The following is a 13,870-nucleotide window of genomic DNA, read 5'->3' as shown; positions in this document are numbered from 1 at the left end:
GTAGTATAATGTACTAGTTACTGTCTATAGAGATAGTAGTATAATGTACTAGTTAACGTCTATAGAGATAGCAGTATAATGTAGTAGTTAACGTCTATAGAGATAGCAGTATAATGTACTAGTTACTGTCTATAGAGATAGCAGTATAATGTACTAGTTACTGTCTATAGAGATAGAAGTATAATGTACTAGTTACTGTCTATAGAGATAGCAGTATAATGTAGTAGTTACTGTCTATAGAGATAGTAGTATAATGTAGTAGTTACTGTCTATAGAGATAGTAGTATAATGTAGTAGTTACTGTCTATAGAGATAGTAGTATAATGTACTAGTTACTGTCTATAGAGATAGTAGTATAATGTAGTAGTTACTGTCTATAGAGATAGTAGTATAATGTAGTAGTTACTGTCTATAGAGATAGCAGTATAATGTACTAGTTACTGTCTATAGAGATAGTAGTATAATGTAGTAGTTAACGTCTATAGAGATAGCAGTATAATGTAGTAGTTAACGTCTATAGAGATAGCAGTATAATGTAGTAGTTACTGTCTATAGAGATAGCAGTATAATGTAGTAGTTACTGTCTATAGAGATAGCAGTATAATGTAGTAGTTACTGTCTATAGAGATAGTAGTATAATGTAGTAGTTACTGTCTATAGAGATAGTAGTATAATGTACTAGTTACTGTCTATAGAGATAGTAGTATAATGTAGTAGTTACTGTCTATAGAGATAGTAGTATAATGTAGTAGTTAACGTCTATAGAGATAGCAGTATAATGTAGTAGTTAACGTCTATAGAGATAGTAGTATAATGTAGTAGTTAACGTCTATAGAGATAGTAGTATAATGTTGTAGTTAAAGTCTATAGAGATAGTAGTATAATGTAGTAGTTAACGTCTATAGAGATAGTAGTATAATGTAGTAGTTAACGTCTATAGAGATAGTAGTATAATGTACTAGTTACTGTCTATAGAGTTGGCAGTATAATGTAGTAGTTGGGAGTCAGTGGAGAGAGCTGTAGATATGGTTGTGACAGTTGTAATGGTAGCAGTAGTTGGAATATCACAATTACTGACATTCTCGTGTGTGTATGTACAGGTGTTTTAATGTTGTGTGTGTACGGGGAATAGGGTTTTTTAAGGTAATTATCTGACCTCCTTTGAACTCTCGCTCTCTCTTTTTCAACTGGGCTCTGCTCCAAGTGTGGCCTCCATCCGGCCAATCACGTCTCTCGCTCCCACCGGCTTATCAGTAATGTTTGAGTTCAAAGGCCACCAAGGCCTTCAACCATGGAACACAAACAATCTCTCTTTCTCGCTCTGTCGCTTTCTCTCTCTCCCTTGCTCTCTCTCTCAGTCCATCTCTCTCTCTCTCTCTCTTCTCTTCCATTCTCTTTCCTTCTCCCCTCAATCATCCACTCCCTCTCTCTCACTGTAAATAACTGGCTTTCTCCTATATTTCTTCTCCCTCTTCTCTCTCTGTCTCTCTCTCTCTCCTTTCTTTATCACCCTCTCCATGTTTCCCTCTCACCCTGTTGTGACTAGATAATCATTCACACTCTGAGTGCAGATACAGATAGCTGGTTGCTGCAGGACCTGGCTGGTACTCAATAAGCACTCCAGTCAGGACACAGTGCAATGAGTGAATGACTATCTTCTCTAATGACTATCTTCTCTAACGACACTGAAAGCCCAAAATGAGCTGGGCACTTTTCCTAAAAGAAGAAGTCAGCATGTAACCTCTAACCTCCAGCTCCTCCTGAGTCACATCACCAACACACTGTCCCATTGTTACAGTGATGTTACAGAGTTTCTAGAGAAATACTGATAGGAAGACAATGCCATAACTTAGATGTAGGTGCTAGGTTGTTTAGTTAAACAAACACACCCATTAATGTGCACGTACACACACATGCCGACACACACACACACACACTAGTGAGATCCAGACCATCTCCCTCCCCTCAGGTAGCAGAGAGAGAGGTAGGGCGTTACTAGGGCAACTGACTTCATGCCAGACAACAGGCATAGCAACAACAGTATGAACCAGGTCAGAGAGGAGAGGCAGGGCTTCAGGACAACAAACTGCTGCTGATTCTTTTTCAACGTTCTGACAAAGTGGTCGAGCTTCTGATGGGCCTCCGCAGTGCACACACACAGCCTACAGTTCTTCATCATTCTCGCCACCGTCAGAGAGACGACAGGGAAGGAACCACCATTTACATACCTCTAGGCTGCTATTCATAGAATGACAAACCAAATAAAGAGCCTATCGTTTTTCATGGAATTTTTTGTGGTAATTAAATATTATTTATTTAGAATTTATTGTCCAGAAATATTTGTATGAGGTCTGTGTATTCTCAAATGGAAAAAAAGTGAGGGAGCGCCGCTCCCCTGCACTCCGGCAGCACTACAGCCCGGGACGCTAAGCTAGTCATGGCTAGCTTCAGGAGAAGAGGAGAAGGCAGGCTAGAGTCATATACACTGAGTGGACAAAACATTAAGAACTCTTTTCATGACGTAGACTGACCAGGTGAATCCAGGTGAAAGCTATGATCCCTTATTGATGTCACTTGTTAAATCCACTTTAAATCAGTGTAGATGAAGGGGAGGAGACAGGTTAAAGAAGGATTTTTAAGCCTTGAGACAATTGAGACATGAATTGTGTATGTGTGCCATGCAGAGGGTAAATTGGCAAGACAAAAGATTAGTGCCTTTTAACAGGGTATGGTAGTAGGTGCCGGTTTGTGTCAAATGTTTTGTACGCTCTGTGTGGTCAATTTCTGTCTGAACTTTACTTGTCTGAGCTCTACTTTCTCCTCCACAGCTGTTGATAAGTGATACTTTACACTTTCGCGTTGTGCTGTGTATTTCTGATAGGTTTTTTAAACTATGAAGATGTCCAGTGTTGATACCACATTATCTCGATTGCTAATCAATAAAAACATCTGTAAAAATCACTGCTCTATTTTGCTTGTTCACAGCAGGTCATTTCATAGGGAACTGTCAGGGGTGCTTTCCTATTGCTACATGACCAACAGTTTGAGAATAAAGGTGCTAACATGGCGTAACAAGCCTGACCCAACTCTCTTAATAGATGGCTCTGGACATGGCTAGCTTCAGAGGACAAATGTCTTGTTCTGGCAGGTTTGTCGACAAAGAGAGAGTTTGTGGTCATCTCTCTATGTCTTGTTCTGGCAGGTTTGTCAACAAAGAGAGAGTTTGTGGTCATCTCTCTATGTCTTGTTCTGGCAGGTTTGTCGACAAAGAGAGAGTTTGTGGTCATCTCTCTATGTCTTGTTCTGGCAGGTTTGTTGACAAAGAGAGAGTTTGTGGTCATCTCTCTATGTCTTGTTCTGGCAGGTTTGTCGACAAAGAGAGAGTTTGTGGTCATCTCTCTATGTCTTGTTCTGGCAGGTTTGTCGACAAAGAGAGAGTTTGAGGTCATCTCTCTTTGTCTTGTTCTGGCAGGTTTGTCGTCATCATCTCACACACACACAGTATAGAGCAGGATGGATGGGTCCCCATCTATTCTTGACTTCGAGATGACCCTGGCCTGTACATGCTCAATGACAACAGTAGAGCATGTGGCTACTCCTACTGCTACTACTACTACTACTGCTACTACTACTACTACTGCTACTGCTACTACTGCTACTGCTACTACTGCTACTACTACTGCTACTACTACTACTACTACTACTACTACTGCTACTACTACTACTGCTACTACTACTACTACTACTGCTACTGCTACTACTGCTACTGCTACTACTGCTACTGCTACTACTACTGCTACTGCTACTGCTACTACTGCTACTACTACCACTACTACTGCTACTGCTACTGCTACTGCTACTACTGCTACTACTGCTACTACTACTACTACTACTGCTACTACCACTACTACTACTACTACTACTGCTACTGCTACTGCTACTGCTACTACTGCTACTACTACTACTACTACTGCTACTACTACTACTGCTACTACTACTACTACTGCTACTGCTACTGCTACTACTGCTACTACTACTACTACTACTGCTACTACTACTACTACTACTACTGCTACTACTACTACTGCTACTACTACTACTGTGAGACAGCTATAACGCTACAGTTCCACTAGGCCTAACCCCGTTTACCCTGCACCGCACCGCAGCGTAGCGGCGGAGTTAGCCGGTCAGTGACTTAACGAGGCCAATCACTGCTACCCTGTGTTCCAAATGGAACCCTATCCCCTATATAGTACCCATAGGGCTCTGGGCAAAAGTAGTAGCCCTATGTAGGTAATATTAGTTTAAATCTGACATAAAACATGCTTACCGGTACACAGACTACCTTCACTGACCTGTACTGTACTATGCTGTCAGTATCTATTATGCCAAATGTGTATGTGCATGTGTGTAATGTGTGCATGCACTGTATGTGTGTGTGTGTGTGTGTGCCTCTCCCACAAAGTAATTATACACATTTAGACTTTTCTAAGTAGGCGAGTTGAGACAGGCTGTATAGACTACATTATCAACTCCACACACACACACACACACACACACACACACACACACACACACACCTCTGTCCAACACTAGCTCCTCCCACTACCAATACAGATACAGCGATAGGGGAAAGCATCTGGAGCAGGGTTCGAACCAGCAACCCTGCAGTTACGGGGCTGCCTCGCGCACTACCACCTGTGTCATAAAGGCCCAGACCTCTTAGTACACTCAAACACAGAGACGCTACACACAGGAAGCCCTAGAGTTAACAGCTGTTTTCAGACTGCTAGTTAGTGCTGTAATGTCATACCATGTCTATATAATTACACTAAACACTGACCTACTTGTATGACTCTGGCATTCTGTTACACTATAGGACCCCAACCGTACTGCACTGGCTCGGGAATTTTTGCATTTTTCTTCACTTTCCAGGACGGTTCCAGCAACTGTGGTGGATGCATAAACAGGCCAGTCCAGTTCAGCTTGGCCCTGCAGTGTTAATCAGGCTTGTTAATTAAGCCTACACATGTTATACCGCACACAGGCCTACTGTAGGGATGGGATATGGCATTCTGTGTGTGCTATTCTTGACTTCGAGATGACCCTGGCCTGTACATGCTCAATGACAACAGTAGAGCATGTGGCTACTACTACTACTACTGTGCGTTATCCGTAATATGAGACAGCTTTGGCGCTACAGTTCCACTAGGCCTAACCCCGTTTCCTTTGCACCTGAGCTGCGCAGTTAGCCGGTCAGTGAACCGGAGAGCTCGCGCTTAACGAGGCCAATCACTGCTACCCGTACCCCCGCCGGACACAGACCATACACACACTCAGTGTCATGTGACTAGGCTAGACGAGAGCGAGAGGGAAAGAGAGAGATAAAATGATTCTACAACTTTTCCTTTTCTGTCCTATTTTTCCGAACATCCGCAGTGCGCTGTGTTTAGTTTGGATAGAACCCAGTAGCCTGTTTACTATTTTATAACATTGGATAAAATCAGGGCAAATGTTGTCCCCAGCTTTCCAGGTAAACAGCTGGCTGACTAGCGGGCCTGCAGCCTCCGTAGGTTGGCTATAATCCTGCCAGGGAGGGGGGTTATATGGTTCTCTCTCCAGCACTTACCTTGATGAGGTCCAAAGGATGGGTGCAGCAAGCAGCCCCGCAGGAAGCGAGCCCCCCGAAATACCACCGCGACATCCGTTTATCGGTCATATTTCCCCCCTGTCTCTCTATAGTCCCACTGCTCTTCACTGTGTCCAATTCGATCCAGTCCAACAAAGCTGCGAGCCAGAGCCAAGCTTCCTATCCACCTCGACACGCAGGCAAGTCCGCGCAGCAGTCTGTGCTCTCTGGTCCGCTCTCTCCCTGACGGTCGAATGTAGGATAACCTCGTTAATCTTCAAAATTGCCAATGATTGCTGACGCCACCGAGCGACTTTCGGTTCCGGTGCCCGCATACACACTCAAACCACATCGTGTGTATGTGTGTGGGCAATTTTACAGAACGCGTGATAGGAAATGAATAGACAGAGAGAGAAGGGGAGTCGAAGTGAGTGCACGCGCAGCCAATTGCTACCCCGCGCTGAGGAGCTGCCTCCTCGTACTCTAGCTAGCCAGACTCAAAGGTCGACAACTTATTTTCAGGTTGTTTTTGCAAACGTCAAAACTGAAAAAGTCACCGGTTTCTCTAGGCTACGCTACAGAGAGGATGACTGTTGTCAAACCTCCCCCGTGGTTCTTAAAGACACAGTACACCCTCACGTACACAGCTACCCAACCAGACACAGCGTATAAATACTCTGTCGCTTTAAGGGAAACAAGTTCCAACGTTCTCCAACGAGGAAACTTTCTTTTTCAACCGAGTCAAGCGGCGGTACATTTTATCCGTGATAAAAATGTTTACCGCAATCCATTTGAAACTGGTTACAAGTTATTGTTTCCCGCGCTCTCTTGCATTGTTTGTGACCGAGAGCTGTTCGTGTTATTGCGCCACAGCTGCAAACAAACATCCACATTGACTGTAGCTAACGTTTAACCCATTTTTTGAATGCAGTCGTCACTTGACGGCATGTGGGCTAGCGCTAGCCTATACTTAATTTGTATTTATTTATTTTATTTTTTATTTTACCTTTATTTAACTAGGCAAGTCAGTTAAGAACAAATTCTTGTTTACAATGACGGCCTACACCGGCCAAACTCGGACGTGTACTTGGAGCATATACAATCTAGGTTAGGCAATTTCATTTCTAAAAAGGCTACTAAAACAAGACATAACCATGTACAAGTACAACTTCACATCTTATTTCAAACACTTCAACGTGTCAAAAAGCCACCGTTGTTCCAGAATGCCTCTTTGGTATGCTGACCTCGCGCCAGGAGGAGATTGCCAGCTCGCCTCGCATTCCCCAGGACATTTACTCTTTGGAACATTGTTAAAGAGTCACACAGAAGGCTCCATGCCTTGTGTTTAAATATACACGTTCTATTAGTTGTTGTTGTGTGTGTGGCATAGAGGTGGTGGTGCAAGTTTACACAATATGTGTGTGTGCACGCTCCTGACTTGGTTAGAATCGCTTTGCACGCGCACTCAATGAGATTCCAACCAAGTCAGGAGCGTGTACACACACAGCGCTGTAACATTCCTGTCTGGTGCAAAGAGAACTTTGGTCATGGTCCAAATTAACATGCTCGCCCTTACACACAGATACTTTTATTGAGGTCACACCATTGAATAGCCTAGCCCTATAGCTTTTGATAGGCTGGTCCAGGTTAATTTAACATTGCTTGATTGTGTCTGACCTTTTCAATCAAACATGTAATTTCCATGTCTTGTGCTCAATAGGGAGGCAAGTTAACTTGATGGTGTCTCTTTGCTTCCCTGAACCTAGAACAACTTGGAACAGCTCACTAAGGAATTTTACCCCTAAAATCCCCATGCTGTTTCTGTCACTATGGAGACGCTTGTCCAGTAGGGGTGCATCTCAATAGTCTGCCTTGGCTTCTTAACCTTTTCTGTCTCCTTTCCTTCATCTGTAGAGAACATGAGATAACTTGACAAATGCCCATTAGCCATCCTCTACATTGCTATCTGTGTGCTATCCTATCTTGTATTTTGAGATCAGCGCAAAGGCAAGCGGAGAGACAAGGAGAGGAAGCCACAAGACTATTGAGATACACTTTCTTTCTCTGTGTGAAAGATCACCTGGTTCCTGTTAAAAATACACCTCTACTGCCACCATGTGGATATATAGGGGAACTGCAGTTTGGTTTAGGCCTCGAGGCCTTCTCTGTAAATATTGTCACAGAAAGTGTAAAAGCGCAATTCTCTTTGCCATTCTATGAGTTCATTGCAAATAGTAGTACCGCAAAATAGCCGTTGTTCATTTCTCAGATATACTACATTGGTAGTGGATGGGGTTAGGGTTTTTAAAGTGCTTTGAGACCCATAGGAAAGCACCAGCCCTTGAGACCTGGGTTACATTTACATTTTCGTAATTTAGCAGACGCTCTTATCCAGAGCGACTTACAAATAGGTTCATTCACCTTATGATAGCCAGTGGGACAACCACTTTACTTTTTTTTCTTTGGGGTGGGGTAAGGGGGGGTAGAAGGATTACTTTATCCTATCCCAGGTATTCCTTAAAGAGGTGGGGTTTCAAATGTCTCCGGAAGGTGGTGAGTGACTCCGCTGTCCTGGCGTCGTGAGGGAGCTTGTTCCACCATTGGGGTGCCAGAGCAGCGAACAGTTTTGACTGGGCTGAGCGGGAACTGTGCTTCCGCAGAGGTAGGGGGGCCAGCAGGCCAGAGGTGGATGAACGCAATGCCCTCGTTTGGGTGTAGGGACTGATCAGAGCCTGAAGGTACGGAGGTGCAGTTCCCCTCACAGCTCCGTAGGCAAGCACCATGGTCTTGTAGCAGATGCGAGCTTCAACTGGAAGCCAGTGGAGTGTGCGGAGGAGCGGGGTGACGTAAGAGAACTTGGGAAGGTTGAACACCAGACGGGCTGTGGCGTTCTGGATGAGTTGTAGGGGTTTAATGGCACAGGCAGGGAGCCCAGCCAACAGCGAGTTGCAGTAATCCAGACGGGTTCAAACACTAAGTGCTTTGAGAACAATAGGAAAGCACCAGCCCTTAAGACCTGGGTTCAAACACTATTTGAAATCATTGACTGAGCTCGCCTGTTGCAATGGAACCAATAGAAAAGTCGTAAAGTGCAAACCCCGCCTGCCTGGCACTCCAGCCAAGCTAAAACAATCGCTAAATAGTATTTGAAAGATTTCAGATAGTATTTGAACCCAGGTCTGGAAAGCCCTGTAATAATGGAGTTCATTGTTGTTGTATGGAACTATCATAGAAATCGACTCTCTAGAAAGGGCTTGGAACCTCTATCCCTGCAACTTTCATTGACTTGAATGAGGAGGCCCCGGTCTATAGATTCTATTTCTATGATGTCATACGTGTTCACGTGACTGGGTCAGTATGGTGGAGGTGACTGGCGTCCTGGCACATGTTATACAGATGGTCTTTGTCTGCGTCCTGTACGCTGCCTTTGTGCTACTTTATAACCACTCTGTATGCAACACACAAAACACAAACACACACACACACACACACACACACACACTGCCTACGTGTGGGCTCTCCAGAACATACACACGCACACACACAAACACACACACACACACACAAACACACACACAGAGAGAGAGAGAGTGGGCAGTGTGGAATCTGAGTGATGCCAGTTATGTCACATTAATAAACATTTAGTTATTAACACATCCCACAATGCATTTCACCTCCCACACTGACACAAGTGCATCACACATTGTCCTACTCTGGCAAAAACGTGTAAATATATGAGTGCAGTAGCTAAAACAAACAACTTGTAAATATACGAGTGCAGTAGCTAAAATAAACAACGTGTAAATATATGAGTACAGTAGATAAAACAAACAACTTGTGAAATACTTTATTATTTAATGTATAAATTACACTCACCAAGAAGAAGTTAACACAGAAAACTCAAATCACAGTAAAAACAACTAGAAGATGTTTTAATATACAAGAATAGAATAACAAAGCTGGCTACATGTGGCCTTCAGAAATGGAGAATAATCATGCACATTTTCTTAAACGTAATCATACGCATTTTCTTATTTACATTTTGACCTGTCTCTCCTTCACTGAGAGTTTAGTGACGGGGTTGTATTCATTAGGGCATAATGTAGCACATTTTTTACAATGGACAATGAAAATGAGCATTTCACATTGGACACGTTCAGGTAGTCCCTCCCTGTTTCAGTGCGTTTTCTCCCAATTTAATGAACACAACCCTGGTGTGGCAGGTTTCAGACGTACTCCTTCTCCTCTACCACCACAGGCAGTGGGTTACTCCTCCCACTTACCCCAAAAGTAGGCGTTGCCCTAACCCCTGGAGGGGAGGAGCCTGCATTCAGCAGAGCCCCTCCCACCAGCAGCAGAACTCCCGCCCCCCAGCCTAGATACAAGGCGGGGCCTAACTCCCTCTTCAGCGGCGCGGCGACTTTTGGATCGTAAAAATCCCTGACCACGGCGTAGGCCGTCCAACAGATAGGTACCAGGTAGAGCAGCCCAGAGAAGAAGAACAGTACCCCAGCCACACGGGCTAGCCTAGCCTTGGAGGAGTACGCTCCTTCTCCTAGACACTTGGTGCACTTAGCCCCAGCCACGCCTAGCAGGAGGGCGAGGAGGCAGAGGAGGAGGGACAGCACGGAGAGGGTGCGGGACACCTGGGCGGAGATGGGGAGGGCCAGGGTGGAGTCGTAAGTCTTACACTGGATCTGTCCCGTACTCTGGGACAAACAGGTCATCCATAGCCCCTCCCATAGAACCTGGGCGATCACGATCTCCCCGCCCGCGAAGGCGGAGACTCGCCACAAGGGGGAGGCGCAGACGAGAGCCCCGCACACCCAGCCCATCACGGCCAATAGGAGGCCAAGTAGCTGCAGGCCTGTGGACGCCATGGCGACGTGCAAAACTTCCACAAAGTTCTGTTCAACTGGGCCTGGTGTGTTTTCCCTGGTTTTCACCAGATGATGAGTGTTGTCAAGATGGTTTCAAATCTCCTCTCTTCTCCAAAACAACGATAACAGGTGACACAAGTTCCCCTTGATAAAGTGTTCTTGTACGCCCCGGGAATGTTGCAGGAATGTATCTGTCTCTTTCCTCTTGGTTGAATATGCGGTAGTTCTGTATCTTATGGTAGAAACAGTGATGGTCAACAACTCCTCTTCCACATTCTCAGACAGGTTAACAGCAACAACAATATTCCTGCCAGGACATGGTGAAGAAATACACTGTAAGTACATTGTCCTCTCTGAACCTGTTTATGTTAATGTATACACACATAATAACTTGTCCCAACATGTTAACATGATAACATGTCCCAACATGTTAACATAATAACATGTCCCAACATATTAACATGATAACATGTTCCAACATATTAACATAATAACAATTCCCAACATGTTAACATGATAACAATTCCCAACATGTTAACATGATAACATGTCCCAACATGTTAACATGTCCCAACATGTTAACATAATAACAATTCCCAACATGTTAACATAATAACATGTCCCAACATATTAACATGATAACATGTCCCAACATGATAACATGTCCCAACATATTAACATAATAACAATTCCCAACATGTTAACATGATAACATGTCCCAACATATTAACATAATAACAATTCCCAACATGTCCCAACATATTAACATAATAACAATTCCCAACATGTTAACATAATAACATGTCCCAACATATTAACATAATAACATGCGATAACATTTTATTATATAACATAATAACCAGTAACTTGTGACTTTTACACATTTCAGAAAGCAACATAATCAAAACAGTCATTCTGAAATGATAAAACAGTTACAGAGATAACCATGATAATACTTACTTCTCCAAACCAAACCCCAGAGGACTCTGCTGCTCTGCACCATTGGACAGTATGAAGAGTCCTGTCCTGTCCTGTGTAGTCTAACACTGTGTATTAGTAGAGGTCTGTCCTGTGTAGTCTAACACTGTGTAGTAGGAGAGGTCTGTCCTGTGTAGTCTAACACTGTGTAGTAGTAGAGGTCTGTCCTGTGTAGTCTAACACTGTGTATTAGTAGAGGTCTGTCCTGTGTAGTCTAACACTGTGTAGTAGTAGAGGTCTGTCCTGTGTAGTCTAACACTGTGTAGTAGTAGAGGTCTGTCCTGTGTAGTCTAACACTGTGTAGTAGTAGAGGTCTGTCCTGTGTAGTCTAACACTGTGTAGTAGTAGAGGTCTGTGATGGTGTGTTCATTCCTCTGTCATACACACAGACTGACCAGACTGTCTCACTGGAGCACAGCTTAACACAGAGGAGTGGGAGGAGAGCAGCGCTCAGCTGGGCTGGCCACGATGTTACACACACACACACACACACACACACACACACACACACACACACACACACACACACACGCTAGCATGCAAACACACACACGTGCTTCACACAGCGGAGTGTAGGAGGGGAGCAGCACCCGGCTGGCCACTATGTCACACACACACACACACACACACGGTGGTAAGAACACTGTGGTCCTCTGTAGCTCAGCTGGTAGAGCATGGCGCTTGTAACGCCAAGGTAGTGGGTTCGATCCCTGGGACCACCCATACACGAAAAATGTATGCACGCATGACTGTAAGTCGCTTTGGATAAAAGCGTCTGCTTAATGGCATATTATTTATTATTATTATAACACACACACACACACACACACACACACACACACACGGTGGTAAGAACACACACATCTATGCACCGACACACACGCTAGCATGCACACACATACGGGCACACACACACATACACACATGCATAACAGATCAGCAACACAATGAGACGTTCTGTCCCACAGACTGACAAGGCTTCTACAAGGGTCAAAGGTTTGTGTGTTTTCCATGAACTATGTGAAACTATCAATCTCCATATTGGACTTCTCTGCATTACTGTCTGACTCAGTTCATGTCTTCCATCATGTATTTCAGCAGTTAAAGTGTTAACATTCCATTGTTGCAGGAGCAGTAACAGATTTGAACCTTAAGTTTTATTGATTGTATCACGTCCCGGAAAAACCTTGATAACACCTTGGACTACTGTCTTGATAACACCTTGGACTACGTTCTTGCCATAGATCACCTGAAACAGCTACGTAAATTGTGAAAGTTAGTGTATTTAAACCGAGTTTATGGGAAATTTGACAAAGAAAAACAGAGATAGGAGAGCTGTATAACCTATTGCTTACAATTGATTTCCAAATGTATCTCTGATGAAAAGATAAGCTTGGGATCCGCGAGGCTCCCGTGTGTTGGCGAGGTAATGTTTAAACTCTAAAGTTTTTAAATTGTATTGTTAACCCCCAAAAAAGCTTTGTCGGATGTTTTAATAATTCTGAAGTGATTAAAAGTTCAGTTGAGTCCATATTCAACATATTGTCTAGATCCTGCTACTCTTAGGAGAAATCTGATGGCCTCAATTAAAATGAAAGTTAAAGATTAGCATCAGCTAATGAGATAGCATAAAATGGCGCCCATCTCAAATAATTTAAATAGATTATAGTGCCGAGTCATGAACATTGCTCTTCCTGTGTAGCGTATTGAAAATGTCTCATGTTTGATTTAGGGGTGATCTACTCTTGGGATGTGTATAGCCTACAGGTGTTGATTCACCTGAGAGAGAAAAGGACTGGAGCACACAGCTATAGGAATATTAGGTGACTGTTTAGTTGATTTGCTTGCTGATTGCCACACACACACACACACACACACACACACACACACACACACACACACACACACACACACACACGCTAGCATGCAAACACACACACGTGCTTCACACAGCGGAGTGTAGGAGGGGAGCAGCACCCGGCTGGCCACTATGTCACACACACACACACACACACACGGTGGTAAGAACACTGTGGTCCTCTGTAGCTCAGCTGGTAGAGCATGGCGCTTGTAACGCCAAGGTAGTGGGTTCGATCCCTGGGACCACCCATACACGAAAAATGTATGCACGCATGACTGTAAGTCGCTTTGGATAAAAGCGTCTGCTTAATGGCATATTATTATTATTATTATAACACACACACACACACACACACACACACACGGTGGTAAGAACACACACATCTATGCACCGACACACACGCTAGCATGCACACACATACGGGCACACACACACATACACACATGCATAACAGATCAGCAACACAATGAGACGTTCTGTCCCACAGACTGACAAGGCTTCTACAAGGGTCAAAGGTTTGTG

General features: G+C 43.9%; 2 protein-coding genes across 2 annotated transcripts in view; both read right to left on the bottom strand.

The window, feature by feature from the left end:
• LOC311121821 (mitochondrial dicarboxylate carrier-like) overlaps positions 1–6,247 on the bottom strand; it is a 16,209-nt gene extending 9,962 nt beyond the window's left edge. Inside the window, exon 1 of the mRNA XM_084196263.1 lies at positions 5,630–6,247. Coding sequence (XP_084052389.1) covers positions 5,630–5,719 — 90 coding nt within the window. The 5' untranslated portion in view covers positions 5,720–6,247. The remainder of the gene's footprint in view (positions 1–5,629) is intronic.
• Positions 6,248–9,461: 3,214 nt separating this feature from the next.
• On the bottom strand, positions 9,462–11,882 carry LOC311121796 (claudin-6-like). Its single transcript, XM_084196246.1, has 2 exons — positions 11,470–11,882; positions 9,462–10,816 (listed from the first exon to the last, which is right to left on the bottom strand). Exon 2 carries the CDS (start codon positions 10,507–10,509, stop codon positions 9,856–9,858), a length of 654 nt encoding a protein of 217 aa, XP_084052372.1. The 5' UTR covers positions 10,510–10,816; positions 11,470–11,882; the 3' UTR covers positions 9,462–9,855.
• Between the last annotated feature and the right edge of the window lie 1,988 nt (positions 11,883–13,870).

This window comes from Coregonus lavaretus (genome assembly GCF_964263955.1).
Source record: "Coregonus lavaretus genome assembly, contig: HAP1_SCAFFOLD_171, whole genome shotgun sequence".
NCBI classification, from domain to species: Eukaryota; Metazoa; Chordata; class Actinopteri; order Salmoniformes; family Salmonidae; genus Coregonus; species Coregonus lavaretus.
Note: the sequence above shows the minus strand (reverse complement) of the source record. Positions and strands in the feature narration are given on the sequence as shown.

Bases quoted from the DNA above. Each gene is read 5' to 3' on its own strand.
- LOC311121796 (XM_084196246.1), bottom strand. From the start codon at position 10,509: ATGGCGTCCACAGGCCTGCAGCTACTTGGCCTCCTATTGGCCGTGATG.